Source organism: Drosophila ananassae, chromosome 2L (genome assembly GCF_017639315.1).
Source record: "Drosophila ananassae strain 14024-0371.13 chromosome 2L, ASM1763931v2, whole genome shotgun sequence".
Taxonomy (NCBI): domain Eukaryota; kingdom Metazoa; phylum Arthropoda; class Insecta; order Diptera; family Drosophilidae; genus Drosophila; species Drosophila ananassae.
In genome coordinates, this window is record NC_057927.1 from 23,565,962 (window position 1) to 23,584,332 (window position 18,371).

An 18,371-nucleotide genomic window follows, 5' to 3' on the forward strand; every position below is an offset into this window, starting at 1 on the left:
CATTTTAAATTCAAACAGACTTTGTTTTTAAATACTTTTAAGCTACAAATCATTAAATTTAATTTTTAAAGCAAAACTTACTCATTGAGACAGTAATGATATATTAAAGTTAAACGGTGAGATCTGATTGGAAGTATTTTGTAAAACGATTATAATATTGATTTTATAAAATAAAATGATGAATAAAAGATAAAAATCATGGGAGTTTTAAATTATTTTTAAATGAATAAAACTATTAATCGTTTATAAACTGTAAGTTTTAAACTTTTCCATGGTTTTCCAAACGCTTTGAGGAATGGTCACACTGGTGCTAGTGTGAGAGTTGTGCGCTTCGTGCTAATGAAAAATCGAATTTTTCGTAAAACTATTTGAATTTTCACGGGTCGAGAACAACACAAGTGACTACCGAGCGATTACACAATATGCAATAAGAAAATGTAAGTCGCTAATGGCCCCAAAAGTGTTTAAAGTGACTGCTGAAAAGTTTCCTGTTGGTTCTATCTATGCAGGAACGCCAAGTTTTTGTGTGGGTGTGTGCAGAGGCACATCTGTGTGTGCGTTGCACTGGTGGTTGTGGCATTCTGTACACAAATTTAAATTGATAAAAATCGCGACAAAGGCAGCCGTTCCGAGAGTGCATTCCCCAGCATCGCCTCCGACCCTATTTAATATGCATTTATCACAGAGGAATAAGCAGAGAAGCTCACATTTTAGGCATGCCAGCGAAAAACAAACCCATTGAAAAGGAAGACGAAAAAAAAACAAGAATTATAGAGCGATGTAGTAACATGGGCAGTGTTGCCGTGCTACAAAAGCGTAGTAGCAGCTTTCGGCGTCGGCGTTATCAGAGGCATTTTTGGCTTCAAGTCTTCGTTCGTTAAATTACATTGTTTATTGGCTGTACTAGTGTTATATAAAATACAGGTCTTCATTAAATGAAAAGGTCGCGAAAAGCCATTGAATTGATTGATCAATTTAACATAGAGAGAGGGGGGGTTGGGGAATGGCTACTGCTCTGGTCGGTTGTAGGGTTTTTCCTCCGTATCTTTTCGTGTTTTTCTCAATTCTCTCTTCCCGCATTTCGTAAGACTTCTGGTCTGGTGAACGCCCAAAAACACAAACAAGTCTGCATGTTGGTGGGTCTCCGTGTGTGCTTGCCAGTCAGGGGTTAATTCTCGGTGTCGCTTCAATTACTATCCGGTCTTTGCATTTTCCACTGTGGTTCGTATTGTTTTTGGCCCAAAACGCTGGAGAGGCTGATGACACTTGTTGCCCCAGATCTGCGGGCCATCGTTTATCTAGGTTACCCATTAGATTATCACTTTGGCAGCACAAAAATTAACAACTGCGTTTAGCTCGCTCTTTAAAAGTACATTTTCGGACATGCTATCAGTTTTGGGCATACTACGCCCATTTTAGGCTCTCCACATGTGCATGTTTCGACTAAATGTTTATCTCTGAGCTGAAATTGAATAATGAAGTTCAATCCAATAGATACACCAGCTTGTGGGGTGTATCTTTTTAAGATTATATAAGATATAAGACAGTTTCTCTTCCAAAAAGTCTATAAGAATGGTTAGAACATCATTTTCATGCATGAATCTACATAGAAATAAAATTATATAATAAATTTGTTATAAATAGAACCTTAAACTGCACTTCTCAGCAGATAAAAAACAAATTAAAACCTTCCTAATCAAACTATTTAATCTAAAACCTAGACCCTACCTTTTAAGATAGTTCCTAAGTCCTAAGTTCTGTGCCTGGTAATGTGGAGGCAGTGAGTAGTTGCGCTGTATTCTCTTGAAGCTCTTGTCTATCCCCTGAAATGTGCATGTGGATTGAAGAAGAAAGCCAATGAAAGTTGTTCGCCACATTACAGGCTATGTTGCAATCGGGTCTCTACTCAAAAAAAAAAAAAAATAATCAAATCTATGTTCGCGAAGTGAAAAAACTAAAAAAAAAATCTGGAGCAAGAGCGGGAGCATGGAGCAGCAGCAGGCACCTCCTCACGGGAAGCATTACCAGGGCGGCCGTTGATGTATCCTCCATAATGCCTCACAACCACATCTCTGTTTTCTTTCTCTCTCTCTCGTCCTCTCTGAAGACCACCAGACCACCGAACATGTCTCAAAAAGAACTAGCGGCCCTGGTCGCCACCAGAACCAGCAGGAAGCGCACTGTCATCTCGAGTCCATCATCCGTTCGCTCAGAACCGAAATCCATCATTGAGATACACATATCCAATGATCCGGCACCCAAGAGAGCGTGCCTTACAGCGGGAAGTGTCAGTGGAAAGGTGGATAGGACACCTCCAGAGCCGGAGAAAGAGGAGCCATGTCCGGTGATCCAGCTGACCGAGGAGGAGGAGAAGCGACACACTGAGTTTCGGTCGAATTGTTTCATATTTCTACAGGACTTGCCCTGCTTCAAGTTGCGACAAACACCTGCTGATGCGGGATCGGTTCCGATTCCCAAGTGCCGGGAGTGCCGGCGAAGGAATGCCTCCTCCGAAGATGCCGATACGAGCTCCGGCAACGACGTCTATTGTCGGTTTTATGAATTCAGGCGATTGCAGTACAACGATAAGGGAGAGTTGAATGTGGCTGGATTCCCGAATCCCTACAGCGAGCCCACCCCGGAGGACTATGCCATTTGGCAGCCGGACGGAAAGACAGCGCCCACGAGTGGCTTTATGGACATTCAGGTGTGTCGCTACATCCTGCTCCATGCCGGCGACCAGTTCTGCTATTTGTGGCGTCAGGAAGCGGAGGCACTGCGTCTCCACCAGAACCCCGACGACACCATCGCCTGGAAGAAGGCCGTGCAGGGAATCCGTGAGATCTGCGATGTATGCGACACCACACTCTTCAACTATCACTGGACCTGCCGCAAGTGCGGCTTCGGAGTGTGCCTGGATTGCTTCAAGGATCGCAAGGAGGGACAGCGATTGCGGCGGGTGGAAACGGCATTGCAGAAGGGTTGCGACGAGTATCACTGGCTGCTCTGCACCGATCCAGGTGGCCCTCAAGAGCACGCCCTCACGGAGCTAATGCTGACGCAGATCATAGCCGGGGATGCACTGAACGTGCTGGGAAGGCTGCTGCACGAGGTCCGAACTTTGTGGCAGGTGCCGCAGGTGTGTGGGTGCCTGTTGAGCAAGCAGGCCGTGGAGGACGAGCACCTGAACGAGCTCATTCAGGACATGATCAAGGAGTCGCAGCTAAAACAGCACACCAGCCTCTCCTCGCTGGCCACTGAGCAGAAGCTCCACCAGCAGCAGCGCCTGGAGCAGCTGCACGCCAAGAAACTGGAGTTTGCCAGGGAGCGGGGCATCGACTACGTCCCGGGACGAGTGTGGACCAAGGAGACCCTGGGCAAGGATCCGATCACCACGGCATTCGACAACTTCAAGCACATCAACTTCTTGAGGAAGGGACTGGCCGGACTGAGAAGGTTTCTGCCGCCCAGGGCCATGACACTGGCTCATTCCACCCAGCTGGCACCTGGTGTGCCGCACGAGTGGCTCTGCGATGGCAAGCTGCTCCGGCTCACCGATCCCCTCCATCCCGACAACCGGGTGCTCTACCAGGAGGTGTGGAAGTGCGGCCAACCTGTCATGATTTCGGAGGTGGCTCGCTCCCTCAACTTGGACCTCTGGCATCCGCAGGCCTTCTGCCGCGACTTCGGCGACAAGCCAAACGATTTGATAAACTGCCTGAATGGCAATCTGGTGCCCAACCAGCCCATGCGGCACTTCTGGGAGGGCTTCCAGTGCATCAAGAAGCGACTTTTGGACGCCAACGGGAAGCCCATGCTCCTCAAACTGAAGGACTGGCCGCCTGGCGATGACTTTGCCGAGATACTGCCCACCAGGTTCGCCGATCTGATGAAGGGACTCCCGATGCCCGAGTACACCTTGCGAACTGGGAATCTCAACATCGCCAGCTGCTTGCCAAAGATGTTCGTGCCGCCTGACCTGGGCCCCAAGATGTACAACGCGTATGGCTCGGCACTGCACCCGGACAAGGGCACAACTAATCTCCATCTGGACATCTCTGATGCGGTGAACATAATGGTGTATGTGGGAATCCCGCAGGACGAGGACAGCAAGCCGCAGATGGCGGCCACGCAGAAGGCCATTGCTCTGGGAGGATGTGATTACATAACAAGGGCTAGGTGCCAGTCACCAGATGTCTTGCCCGGAGCTCTGTGGCACATATTCCCGGCGCGCGATGCCGACAAGATTAGGGATTTGCTCAACCGTGTGACTCTGGAAAAGGGATTTCGTCTAGAGCCCGACCACGATCCCATTCACGACCAGAACTGGTATCTGGACGACAAGTTGCGGGCCAGGCTGTTCAAAGAGTATGGGGTTGAGGGGCATCCTATTGTCCAGTGCCTGGGGGACGCTGTGTTTATTCCAGCCGGAGCTCCGCACCAGGTCCAGAACCTGCACAACTGCATCAAGGTGGCCGAGGACTTTGTCTCGCCCGAGAATATTACCCATTGCTACCATCTCACCCACGAGTTCCGCCGACTCTCGCACTCCCACACCAACCACGAGGACAAACTGCAGATCAAGAACATCATCTACCATGCCATCAAGGACTGCTGCACCATTCTGACCAGGGCGCTGGACGAGCGCATCGATGAGGAGATGGCCAAGCTAAAAGCCGACTAACTTGACATTTTTTTAATCAATAAGTTTGTGTTTATTTTTGAATTTTTTTTCCCAGACTGTGTTTACTTAAATGTTTTTAAAATTAAGCTTTTAAATTGTCCCATATTCAAAAAATATTTCTAGTTTAAGCAAAACAAAGTATATCTCATTCATTAGTTGCTTTTCAAACATTAAAATATACAAATATTCAGCAAAAAATAAAGTGTCTATTCTGCAAAATTTTGGTTGATCGAATTGGACAATTATTTATACTTGTCTGGTGACAATTATCCTTGCAGAATACGAAGAGAATAGAAGTCGACGCCCGCTATTAATGCCCATGCATGCTGAGGACGGATCTGAAACTGATGATGAAGAGTCCAGCCCAGACAGGCAGTAGCATCGTACGCATCGTACATCTGTGCTACACATGATCCTCTAAGGTCCTGCCAAGAAGTCAAGTCAATTACAACGCCAGAAAGCCTTTTTTATGTGTATTGTGAGTGGGAGTGGAGTGGAATTCTACGATTTATAGAAAAGTAATACCAAGGATCGGAATAACCAGAAGATAGCCATCATGACGGTGGATTTCAACGACTATTTTTGGGTACTTATAGAGGATTACACCAAAAAGGACATCACATATTCATGGTTTTGCTTTCAGGGCGAGAAGAACAACGGCTATGATGTGTTGTATCACAACATGAAGTTCGGTCTCGTGGCCAGCAAGGAGTTGTCCGAGTTTCTGCGCGAAAAGTCAAACATCGAGGAGCAGAACTCAAAGATGATGTCCAAACTGGCCCACAAGGCTGGCACACTGAACAGCACATTCGCTCCGGTGTGGACCATTCTGCGAACCTCCGCGGAGAAGCTGTCCACGCTGCACATGCAAATGGTTCAGAAGCTGACCGAGCTGGTCAAGGACGTGGCCAAGTATGCGGATGAGTTGCACAAGAAGCACAAGTCCGTCAAGGAGGAGGAGTCACAAACGCTGGAGTGTGTCCAGGCCATCCAAACGTCAACGGTGGCAGTGCAGAAGTTGAGGGATCTATACGCCAGCAAGGTCCAGGAGCTGGAGAAGCTGCGCAAGGACAATGGCTCGCACAAGGATGCCGAGAAGTTGGAGGCTAAGCTCAAGAAGCTGCAGGAGGAGTACAAGGCTCTGATGGACAAACACAATCCCATTAAGAACGAGTTCGAAAGGCGGATGACTCAGACCTGCAAAGTAATCATTTATATTTATATTTTACATTTAAATATTTAGTTATTTAATTATGTTCTCACCAATTAGCGTTTCCAAGAAATCGAAGAAGTGCATCTGCGACAAATGAAGGAGTTTCTGTCCACCTACCTGGAGATGCTGCAAAACAACCACGATATGGTGGGTCAGGTGCACTCGGACTTCAAGAGGCAATTCGTTGATATGTCCGTGGATAAGCTCTTGGAACAATTTGTGCTCAACAAGTACACGGGTCTGGAGAAACCAGGTAAGAGTAACAATAAATGGATCAGTTATTTGATTTATAAATTTATTATTTATTTTAGAAATGCCGGAATTGGAATACATTACGTTGTCAAGTGGGTCGCGTCTGCAGCAGCCCCAGGCCTCGGCGGCCGCTTCCAACTCCAACTCGGCCACGAGCATCCAGGCAGCCCTGCGTACCGCTCCCGGACCACCCTCGGGCAGCATGGTGTCCATGGATCAGCGGGGAGATGCACTGGGCGGGATCTCGGTGGGCAGCGGTAGTGCAGCGAGTGGAAGTATTCCCTATGTCGAGGATCCCATACTGGGAGCTTTGGGCTCGCCGCGTCCCACGTCTCCGGACATGCTGGGCGCCAATGCAGCTTCGGGACAGGCAGCCGCTGGTGGCACTACCTCCACCGTGAAAAGCCTGCGGTCGTGGTTCTTGCCAACTGCCAAACAGCAGCAGCAACAGACTTCGGTCGCCGGAAACTTCGGTATGACCGGAAGCTCCGGGAACAACAACACCACATCCACCACGACAACTACAGCAATCAGCAGTAGCAACAATTTAAACACCAACAACACCACAGCAACAGCAACAACTACAACAACAGCTGGCACGAATAATCTCACCACCAATATCACCAAAAATTCCCCTAACTCTGAGGATAATAGCAGTCAAGGTTCATTCTCTTTAATTTTTTCGGTTTCTGTCCTTTGTTTTTGATTTATTTATGGGTCTTCCAAACATTTATGGTTATTGGTTCTTCTCAGTATTTGTGACAAACTATCAGTTACTGTCTTTTTTTTTTTAACTCTATCCGTTGCTATTGTAACATACTTTTTATGGAATACTTGTTTTCTTAAAACTTCAAAGTCGATGGTACATATTTTCTCTTCTCTGTCTTGTACATATTTATGTGTTTTATGTTTTTATTTATTTTCTTTTGATTTAAAATTATTTATAATTTTATTTTAATGTCTCAGATTGTACACTCAAACACCAGCCAATCAATCCGACCTTACTCTGGAACTTCTCACAAAAAACCACCGCACATACTCACAAGCACACAAAAGTCAATAATTTGTAAATCTAACCGCACTAACTACTGCAATTTTCTCTCTATGCTTCTCTCCGTTTTGTCTCCGTACCATCGCTTCATCATCCACCATCCATCATCCATCATTGCTCATCCCAAATACCATATCATATACCCATCATCCGTGCACCGTGCATCGAACTAATCGAAAAAAAAAACAAACTTTAGACCAGGCACAGCAACAGCCGGCAGAGGCCTTAGCATCCATTGCGACTAGTGGGAAAAAGCAACTAAATGCAACGACCAGCGAACAGCAGCTATCGAAATCATTAAATGATCAAGATCATCTCCAGCAGAATGCGGCAGGAGCGGGAGCAGGAACAGCATCATCGGCAGCAGCACCAACCGCCACAACGACAACGTCCAGACGTGCAACGTCACTTTTAAATATATTCTCATCAAACTCTCAGGGTAAATGATCCAAGAATGTAAACGAAAGTGATATCCCTTCAACCAGACCCCCAGTTTCACCCCCCAGAGGGACCTCCTACTACTAAACAGAAACCACCTGTATAATCCCATAAATATGCATGAATTTTAGGTTAAATATGTAAAGTTAAGCGGCTTTTTGTGTGCACAGCTGACTGTTCTCTCATTTCCCAATTAACATTGAACCATTTTAAAGCACTTTACGGCGGTGTTTGAGTTCTGAGGAAGGAGTTACATTTAAGTTTCTACTGTCAACTATATAATATTTATACCACGATCTCTCTCTCTCTCTGTACCGCGCCACCCCAGCAATCAGTGTTGAGGTGAAACCTTCATTTCCTGTGTGTAATATAAGTCTTCCAGCTTGCTATTTAGTCATTGTCTTCTAAGTTTAATATTTTGCCAATATTAATGTGAATTATGTTTCGCCGGCAGTCTCTGGCATTTTACGAAGCCGTCGCGATAAGACAAAAACAAAAAAGGCTAAGAAAAAGAAGGACAACGAAGCAGCCGAACACATACAGGAAGAGCGTCTCACCAGGTAACCTTACTTAGGTTTTATTTTCTCCCATCTTTTACTCATAGATGTGTATGTCTTTCCAGCGTGGAGAGGGCCAACAATACACTGCTGGACTACGATGACCATGGACGCAGCATGAAGACTCAGAATTCCAGCGGCAGCAGTGCAGGCGGTGGCCTGGCCGCCTTGTCGGCCACCTCGGCTCAGGGCAGTGTGGACTCGGCGGGGGCCAGCAGCATGGGTGGCAGTGGTGGAGCCGCCGGTGCCGGTGGCAGTCTACCCAATGCCGGTGTCCTCACTACATCTGCATCTACCACGGCAACAGGCGGTCCTAGTGCCACAGGAACAGGCTACGAGGTGGATGAAGAAGGCTTTAGTATTCAGCCAGCCAAGGAAATAGCTTGGGAAGAGAACCAGGACAAATGTAAGCTCTCCTTAAAATGTCTTTCTGTGGGAAAAGTACTAAAGAGTCGATTCTTTTTAGCTGGAAGTTTTTATTCCGATTCGGATACGGACTCGGACAACGACAAGCAGGAGCGCCGGATTCATGTGAACATAAAACCGTTGAAGAACGGCCAGGCACCCATGTCCGCCAGCGTTGATGAGCTTCGCGCTACCGTGGAAAACATATCGCTGTCACCAACAGCGGCGTTTTCGGTGAGCTATCCAGAGTTATTTAAAAAAAAATATTTTTTATATTTCTTTTCACCAACAGCATCACAGCCAACAACTGCAGGGAGCGCGAGGAGCACCAGCTTCCCGCCAGCAGTCCCCGGAAATATCTAACGCCTCCACGCCCACGGCCAGCGTTCATCCGTATGCCCCGCTGCAGAGTCCCACACTGTCCAACAACAACAACGCCAATAACACGAGCAACAATCGTTATGCGGATCTGGGGGACATCTTCTCTGAGTTGGGGGATATGAGCATGTCGGCGCCGGCATCAGCCACACTGGGCAAGCCGCCTGGTAGACAGATACCCACTCCTACATCCGCGTCCACTGGTGGCAGCATAGCCATTCCACGACCACCATCGCGACGCTCCGATATGATCGCCATTGGACCGGCGGCAACTGGAACCGCCCCGGGACGCGGTCGCATGTCACCGGCACCGGTGACAACGGCCATGAATCGAGCCGAGAGTATCGGCAGTTTAGAATTCCGAACCGCGATCGGAGGGGTGGGCTCCTCGCGGGGACCTTCACCATTAACGATCGGTATTTCGGACACCATACCGCTGGCAGTGGCCTTCCACGAGATTATCCATGCCTATTTCCGGGGCAGTGACGAGTCGCGCTGCCAGGTGAAGGTGTCTGGTGATATGATGTTATCATTCCCAGCCGGCATTGCCGGCCTATTAGCCAATAATCCCAATCCAGCCAAGCTGGGTTTTCGCATTAAGAACGTTCAGAATCTGGAGAACCTGGTGCCCAACGGAAAGCTGGTGCAAATGTGAGTAAAATGAAGGGGATTCTTATTTCATTGACTTCAATTGATCCTTGAATCCCATCAGAGATCGACAGCAATCAAGTTCCTTGAGCACCATGCTCGAGTTCAACATGGGGGCATTGACAGCCCTTCTGCGAAGACAGGCGGAAAACAATCCGACAGCCTCGTACTTCAATGTGGATATACTCAAGTACCAGGTCCGCACCAAGCCGGGCGCCAGTTCGTGCCCCTTCCAGTTGGTCAGCTATTGGAAGTGCGAGCAGAGCTACACAGCCCTAAAAGTGGACTACAAGTACAATAACCATGCTATGGCCAATGCCTCGCCCTTGTTGAATGTTACGCTGTCGGTGCCGGTTAATGGATCTGTGCGGAATGTACAGTCGAAACCCCATTCCGCATGGTAAGATAATTTGAGCCCAAAAAGATGGCCCACTAACACTATTTGCTCTTCTAGGTTGGGTGAATCCAATCGTTTGGTATGGAACTTTACCGACATATCGCAAAATTCACAGGATGGAGGCGTGGGTACCTTGCGTGCTCGTTTGGAGCTTAACGACGGACCATCTACACCGGCGCTCCTGGCCACCCAGTTCAACTGCGAGGGCACCACGCTCTCGGGCATCGAGTTCGAGCTACAGGGCAGTGGCTACCGCCTGTCGTTGGTGAAACGACGCTTTGTTTCCGGTATGCTAACATAAACAATGATATAATGGATCTACGGGATTAACAAAACTTTATATTTTTTTTAGGAAAATATGTTTGCGAAGGCGATGGTATTCGTAGTGGAGCAACGCCAACGCCTCCATCGGTGGGATCCACTAGTCCGTATTCGGCAAAGTCAAATTAAGTAGCAATCCATTTAAAAAGACAGCATGTGAGGAACAGAAACAGAAACCGAAAAAGAAACAGAATCGGAAAATGGCAATATGGCAATAGGCTCGTGAAAACCTAGAGAAATTTTTGTATCTATGCTTAAATATGAGATAAACACTATACACCCACACCGTAATAATTAGGCACAGGATAAGTAGATGTTTCTGAACTTGCTCTGAGGATTTTAACGTCCGATGATATTTTGAATGTCCATTTTAGAACAATTGCAAAAGTCACTGTCGAATGTGAGAGTTTTGTCGATTCATATCTTGTTTAGTTTGTGGATTATAAACTGATACAAAATAGAATCGTTAAATCATCACTATTCTACATTTTTATATAAATTCAAAATTATTTATTTTATTTGTTGGGAATTCCATTGATTCGAATTATTTCTTTAAATTGAATTGGAATGTAGAGTGAGGTATAGGAGAGGGTCTATTAAATATTTTTGTATTCTGTTTTTCATTCGATGCTGCCTGCTGGAGGAGGTCCATATGTACGGGTGCAAAAATCTGGATGTATTATTTGTTATATATATATATATACGAGTATGCGAGTATATATTATTAAAATGTATTTATTATGTTTAATTGAATATGATGGAAACGAACGATATTGTATGTAGCTATGTAGATATATAAACACACACCGAACGTTGATTTTATGTTCACTTTTGTACACACAACCAAATCCAAATGTATTAAATGTAAGATACGAAAACAAGGACTGACTTTTGCTACTCGATGGAATCTCGATGGATTTGCTTTCGTCACCAGTACCAGTTGGGAGCGAGTTAGCTCCCTCCCGATTAGGCGTCGAACAACCGGAGTTGTGTCGCTGTTTTCGCCAGCGAATGCCATGCCGACGTTTCTCCGACGTTCAATTAATTATCGAATTTAGGCAAAGAACATGACAAACAGGTTTCGGTTTCGTTTGGGGCGCTTGCTCTGGCAAAACACTCACCACCTTACTCACAAATAGGAAATTAGCAGTCCGGTTCAAAATAGAATAAACATCGTTGCTGAAATCATTTTATTAGTGGGTGTTCGTTCAGATCACATCAGATCAGATCGTGCGGGAGCATTAGCCTAGAAATCAAATGGAATAAGTTTTGTAAATTTTTGTAAGAACATTTTCGAAAAGCAAAAGGCAGCTGTCGTCGTTTTTGCTATTGAAAGGCGATGACGTCATTCTGCCACAAATTGATCTCAAGGTCGTGTCGACGGACGCGTTTTCATTTCACTTGGCACACTTGACTGTGGGCTGGCTGGCTGCTTCTGTTTTGTATCTCCTCTGGGGTATAGTCTTTATAGCCTGCCTCTTTAAATAAATTGCATTTGCCCAGCAGACACAATACTATTTGTATCTTTTTGGACTGGGAATTGCGAATCCAATTGATGCAAGGGTGACTGACTGCTCTCTCCGCGAAGTATTCCTATTGTTGGCCTGGACATGGAGATCATTTCGTTGTCAAACGATAAGATTAAATTACAAAACAATTGTGGGGCAGACAGTTGCTCCCCACATACATATGAATATGCCCGAGTATATTTTATGCCCCTAGGTATATAAACAATTAATTGTTCAACAAAAGCAACAGACTTAGTACACATCTGTTGATATATATGACATTTAACAGTCCTGCATTTTTGCTTAGATTAAAAATTCTTAAAAGGAGAATCTTTTTTTTTTAAGTAAACCATTATAGTATCTGTGTAACAACATTGCACTTTATTGATATTGACTCTGCATTAGTACATCTTAAGGCCTATTACAAAAATACATGTACATATATAGATATTACTGGTATAAATTAGAGGACAATCTGCCCGGGGGGGATTATTCAACAACTCTCTTATTTAGCATTAATTCATATAAAATTATTATTTAGATTAATTTAATTCCGTTTGTCTGACAAGCGCACCCTGTAGCCGAGGAAAAGCACACACTCTCTCTCAGTTTAAAAATATATACACCAGCTATTTTTATTTTTTTGTAATAAACGTCAACATTTTGGTGATCAACTACAACCTGTGCTGTTGCACACTGAAACAGGACATCTAGTTCGAACGATCTAGTTTGAATGATATTTTGGAGTATCCATAGATTTGTTTATAGCTAGAACCTATAAACAAGTATGACTTGGCATTTGAAAATAGCGTTATCGCATCCCACTGTGCTCCTAGTCGATTCGAGTTGATAATACACACTATATGTAGTCTGTGTACATATGTTTTAGCTTTTGCCATAAATATTGCCGTCTGAGAGTGAGAGTGTGTGCCTGTCGAAATAAACTACGGCTGACATCATTTTCCGTTAACATATATTCGTAGTTAAACTCATTATTATATATCCGAAAAACAAAAAATTTCGTAGTGATTACTGATTAGTTAGTACATCTTACAGCTGCATAGCCTGGAAGAGAGAGATGAAAGAAAAGATATATGTTTATTGATCCGCCACAACAAGGTTATAAATTCCAATGTATCTCGAATAATTGCTTAATTGCAGATCAAATAGATCACTCGATCGAACAATGGGGTCTGGGGTCTGGGGTCTGAAGTCTAGCAGCCCTGTGGCCTGTGTCTGAATAACGACTTGCTTTTAAATATTAATTTCCCTTTATTTTTAGACCTTACAATTTTTTATTTACTCTAACTTTTATCCGCAATCCCCGGAGGAGAAAAAGAGCAAAAAAAAAATAAACTCAAACGCGTCTGGAATTAATTTTTCGTGTGTGTTGGGTGGGTGGGTGGTGGTGTGCGGTTTTTCTAAAATGCGCAGTTTGAATTTATTTCAACTTTGCGCTATATACGATTGCGCTGAAATCGATTTCTATGAACGGCTCTTTATTTGCATATTTTAGCTTTATAGTCCATGTGAAAAATTCCACACAACAAATTCAAGGTGGAATTAAACGATAATTTTAGAATGTTTCTCCCCCTGGTGAGATGAACAACTAACTTGTTCCTTATCGAAAGGCTAAAAAAGAAAAAACTAAATAGTCATCCCACCCTCAGCTATAAACCTCAACATATTTTTAGATAATTTTTAGCCAAAAAAAAATGTTTTCAAATTAGCCAAATGGTTTTGACGCTGGCTGATATCGAATATATGGTATGGTATGGTATGGTAGCTGGGAAAAGTGGCCTATATGGCTGGCATGGCAATGCACAGTTAAGCGTTATGGCCTTATCGAGCGACCTCAACACATGACTGTGACCGTGAATGAGGAAATTAATCAAATCAAATCGAAATCGAAAAGAAATACCAATTTTGGCACTCCATAAGGTGTGGTCTTTCAGAATTTTATACAAAAAACTATCAATAATTGGGATGCTCCCTTCTATTTCGAATTCCAATCAACGGTTATAGGCAACTGACTCATGACAGAAACTTCCGTTGCGAAAAGTATAGCCAAATGCTTCTATATATAATATATAGAATATATATGCTTACGTGCCCCTCAATGTGTGCTCGGCAGTATATGGAAACCGTTAAACAAACAAACAAACAGAACCAGCCGGGCGTTATGTAAAGTAAACAAATTTCTGAAGACGAACCCAGGAACGGAAGGGCCTGGGCCCTGGGGCCTGGTGCCAAAGAAACTGTAGCGTTTTTAATAGTTTTTACCATTTGGGGCGAAGAATGATGTATTCACGGTGATTGCCTGGTAAAGCAAACACTTCACTCTATTGAATAACCAGAATTGTGCTACGGGAAGTATGCGAAGAACCTACTTATATGAGCAAACAAATAGAGATCTAGTTCTTCAGAAAGTTACGAAGGAGTTCTCAAATTCTTAACTGGTTGGGGTTGCCCTCTAAAGTGTTATTTTTACTTCATAGATTGTTCATCCCATCGAGTGACCTCTGTAATCTGTAGGATTGGCTTTGCAAGGCCGCTCCGCTCCGCACCCATAATGCCATAACTGAATCTGCACCTCACCTGTACGTCTGCTCCGCTCCACAGGACTCCTTCTGGCCGTCATAATTACAGGACGTAGTTGCGCAACTTCTCAGTGGGCAGGGTGCGATTGGCGAAGGACACAATCGCCGCTGCCGGCTGGCTGACGGACAGGTCGCAGAACACGTGGCACTGGTTATCCGTCGAACTGTGCGACCTTCGTGCCACAAACGCGAAAATGGTCTTCTTCTCGGTGTCTCCCTCGCTGGTCCACATCCGGTTCTCCGGATCGATGGCGCAGTGAGAGATCACATCCGCCGTATAATGTTTCCGGAAGAACTTCTTGCGTGAGTTATCCGTGAGTGTGATGCCCTGCGACGATACCTTGAAATGGACCTCGGTTGGCTGTGGCGCCGGCTTCTGGGCGTACATCTGGCGAATGGCCTTCTTAATGGCCTCGTTTCCGGTCAGAGACTCGGTATCGCAGGAAAACAGCCACAGCACATTGGTGGCGGCTCCGTGAGCGAGCAGGTGCTGCTGGGCGGGAGTGGTGGCCCGCAGTGGAGGTACTATGTCCCGGTCGGGCAGCAGCAGGAGGCAGGGTAGCGCCAGCTGGCTGATGGAATGCTCGAAGACCAGCGCGGAGAGCGAGGTGAACACCGGCTCATTATCGCAGCCCTTCAGATGCACACCTCCCGGCGTTGGCTCGATAAGGAAGTGACGCACCAGCTCCTGGGATCCGGCCGGTGGCTGGGCCACCCGCACGACCAGGCCGTAGGAGTTCTTGTAGGTCGTCGAATCACGCACCAGGAAGGTACCCGGCGGTGCTCCGGCCAACTGAGCAATAGCATCCTCCCGTGAAATATTTGGCTTATACCAGTACTTGGCCGAGCTCTTGGCGAATCGCACCGAGTCCGGAGAAACTTCCATGGGGGTCAGAGCCCCCACACCGCGACGTGGCCCCGTTTGGTAGATCGATTCAGCTGGCAACTGGGAAGGTAGTCCGCCCGATGACGCCCCAAAAGGCGTGCGCGGTGTGACCGGAAAGGCGGGCGTTTCTGGCCGGCTGGTGGGACTAGGCGTCATCTGCTGACCATTGGTATTTGGGTTGGTCGCTCGTTTTGTGCTGGTGGCATAGATGGGCGATGCTGGCACCGGCGGCAACAACGGCAACGGGGAGGTGGACAAGGAGAGATCGCGCCGAGTGCGCGTGAGCGTCTCCAGGTTGTTTTGGCCATAAACGGCGCCCAGTTGCGGCTCCAGCTCGCGTTTGTGGGTCGTTGTGGTCGCTTCCAAGCTGTTAATTGTGTGATAATTGCGTTCCAAGCTCGTGGAGGCCAGCCGCCTGTTGACCACGCCATCTGGCACATCCTGCTCCAGTCGCAAGTCCTCGAACTGTATATTCCGTGTGGTGTAAGGCGACGGACCTGGTGCTGGCAGGGAACTACGCTCCACATCGTCCAGGTTGAGATTGAACTCGAAATCGTAGTTGTACTTGCTAGCCTTGCCGTTGGAGAGAGTGTTCCTGTAACCGTTGCCCGGAGAGCTTCCGTTTTTCAAACTGCTTCCGTAGCCATTGCTGCCATAGTACTGACGTTGAGGCGGTGTGGGCGGTACTCGCTCCCGCTGCCGGCTCTCCCTCTCCCCGTCCCGTTCCTTGTACTCATTGTAGACCTTTTCGCGTCGCTCCCGCAGCAGCTGCTCAAAATCATCTCGAAGCGGTGTCGGCGTCGCACTATTCGACCTGTAGTGGTATGTATTGGCAATGGTATTGGTGTTCGTGGAGGTAGTGGGTGACACTCCGTTGCCCAGGGTTTTGCGCACAAGCAAAGGGCTCGTCAGACGTGGTTGGGGCTTTATCATATCACTGGATCCTCCACCACCACCACCGATACCATTGCCATTAGTGGATGTGGCGGTGACCGTGGTGTTGATGGTGGAGGTGGCCGGGGCACCGAAATCAAAGTCTAGAAAACTATCCGCCCGCGTCGGCGTTGAAGTTTTGCGCAGCGGTGTTGACGTTTTGGCGATTCCATAGCTGAATGGTAGCGAGTTCTCGCGCGCGTGATAAGGTATACCGTTTCCATTTCCCTGACCATTCAAGCTGCCATTTCCATTTCCATTTCCATTACCATTACCATTCGCCTGCCCATTGCCATTCACATTATAGTTTTTATAGTAATTATTGTTATTATTGGCGCCGCTGGTTTGCTGGTATTGGTACTGGTATTGGTGTTTGTGGTCAGCGGCAGTAGCGCTATCTTCGTACGGCGACCGCATTGTTACGCGAATTCCAAAAGACTGATTGGAAATTCGACGAGCAACCTAGAAGATACAAATACAACCGTATCCCCATGTCAGCGTTGGCGTTCGCTCTCCCAATCTCACTGCTGCTTCCATGCTGTATCTCGCTCTCGGCATTTGTTGGCCAACAAACTAAAAATCAACCTCCGCAATAGGGCACAGTGAAGCGAAAACTAAACTATGAGCTTGTAGGCTTCATAGTTGGGTTTATAAGAAAAAAATTACTCATACGACTAGGGGGCCTTTGGAATTTTTTGGAAACATTCTAAAAAGTAAAGTATTCTTGAGGAATTATTTAGTTTAATTTTATAAACTTGTTAATAACAATTCTGGCTAATAATAAATAGCGTTCCAAGAACGACTAATCTAAATATATCAAAAATCTAAATATATCAAAAGTCTAGTTCATAATTATTTGATAATTATTCGCAATGTTTTTAGTTAATATTTTAAACAATTTATCTAAAACCTTTTCGCATTTTTTTTTTGTTTCTTAATATGTATTTTACAATTTTAGAAACAAATTTAAATTTGGTAGTGTTCCTGTTTTTTAATTCCAAACAAATAAAAAAAATCGCTTATACGACTAGTAATCACTCATACGCCTAGTGGGTAATACAGATTCTGTTCCTGAGATCCTCTTTTAAGAAAAGTTTTTAATAATTTAAACATTTATATAATATTACTACATAAAAGAGACTACAATTTTTTAATTTAAATTAAAAAAAAAAAAACTTTTTGATTAAAATTACAAACAAATTGCTTGCACTCTAAATTGACATTTTATTATTGCGAAACTAAAACATATTTTAAAATAGAAAAACAAAATGTTTCAATTCCCATACGCCCACTGTAGCTCCAATATATACACACATGGTGTGCAAAGGTGTTGGATGCCAAGAAAAAAAATGAGAGAGATCTTTAGGTGAGAGAGAGGAAGAAAGAGAGAGAGAGAGAGAGTGTGGAGCAGTCTGCGAAAGAGGCGACGGTGATGTCATCCCCACATATTTACGAATACCCACGACGCACGATCGAACCGAACGAGCTAATCAAAACAAGCAATAGGAGCCCATACAGATTAGAGTCGAACAGAGTCGGTGGATGGATGAATTGAACGTCGATTTCAATCAAAGAACCCGCATATTGCAGTTCGAATAAGAAGCTAGCCAGCGTGCCAGAGCGTCTGCGTTGTGCAGTGATCGGATTGGTGTCCAATTGATAACAGCTGTGTGTGTCGGACTGGGATTCCATCTCTGTCCCTCTGCCTTACAGTCCAATTGGAGCATTTAAGGGGGCAATCCGCCAATTGCACCCACTATGACCGCGGGCACGTTCCCCGAACGCATTCCTCTTCACGTTTTTCATCAATTAAACTGCATCTGCAGCCACATAAGTTCTGAATGAGTTGCATTTGTTTTCGGGGGAGTATAGCAGAATAGAACAGACGATCGATCGTCTTTGCTTTTAAATGGAAGACTCTTATCAATAAATTGCGGTCTATTTTCCCAGCAGGTTCAGGTTGCACTTTCCAATGAACTTTTGCGGCTATTACAGATACATGTGTATTTTTATACCTACACACCAACAGCCAGCCGACTCAAGAGCATACACACAACACCACCACCACATACATAGAGAAGAAGCTGTCGCATCTTTTTT

General features: G+C 45.5%; 3 protein-coding genes and 1 long non-coding RNA gene across 6 annotated transcripts; 2 read left to right on the top strand and 2 right to left on the bottom strand.

Moving 5' to 3' along the window:
* Positions 1–298: 298 nt before the first annotated feature.
* Positions 299–4,992, top strand: LOC6501701 (lysine-specific demethylase 3A). The gene is made up of 2 exons (XM_001955761.4): positions 299–437; positions 2,108–4,992. Exon 2 carries the CDS (start codon positions 2,126–2,128, stop codon positions 4,682–4,684), a length of 2,559 nt encoding a protein of 852 aa, XP_001955797.1. The 5' UTR covers positions 299–437; positions 2,108–2,125; the 3' UTR covers positions 4,685–4,992.
* Positions 299–11,225, top strand: LOC6501702 (F-BAR domain only protein 2). Of its 3 annotated transcripts, none has more exons than XM_001955762.4 (13): positions 299–437; positions 4,963–5,270; positions 5,328–5,888; positions 5,955–6,150; positions 6,209–6,811; positions 7,397–7,639; positions 8,093–8,198; positions 8,261–8,601; positions 8,662–8,834; positions 8,893–9,629; positions 9,691–10,026; positions 10,081–10,310; positions 10,376–11,225. In XM_001955762.4, the coding sequence occupies exons 2-13, from the start codon at positions 5,241–5,243 to the stop codon at positions 10,471–10,473; spliced, it is 3,654 nt and encodes a 1,217-aa protein (XP_001955798.3). In that variant the 5' UTR covers positions 299–437; positions 4,963–5,240; the 3' UTR covers positions 10,474–11,225. The 3 variants fall into 3 exon arrangements, with proteins under 3 accessions (XP_001955798.3, XP_032312265.1, XP_032312266.1); XM_032456374.2 differs by having other exon boundaries at positions 6,209–6,622; XM_032456375.2 differs by lacking the exon at positions 7,397–7,639.
* LOC116656587 lies at positions 874–1,902 on the bottom strand. The gene is made up of 2 exons (XR_004311548.1): positions 1,729–1,902; positions 874–1,602 (listed from the first exon to the last, which is right to left on the bottom strand). It is a non-coding gene; the product is annotated as an uncharacterized LOC116656587 (long non-coding RNA).
* Positions 11,226–12,212: 987 nt separating the features above from the next.
* On the bottom strand, positions 12,213–16,737 carry LOC6498852 (tensin). Its single transcript, XM_001955764.4, has 2 exons — positions 14,451–16,737; positions 12,213–12,917 (listed from the first exon to the last, which is right to left on the bottom strand). The coding sequence occupies exon 1, from the start codon at positions 16,686–16,688 to the stop codon at positions 14,496–14,498; it is 2,193 nt and encodes a 730-aa protein (XP_001955800.1). The 5' UTR covers positions 16,689–16,737; the 3' UTR covers positions 12,213–12,917; positions 14,451–14,495.
* Between the last annotated feature and the right edge of the window lie 1,634 nt (positions 16,738–18,371).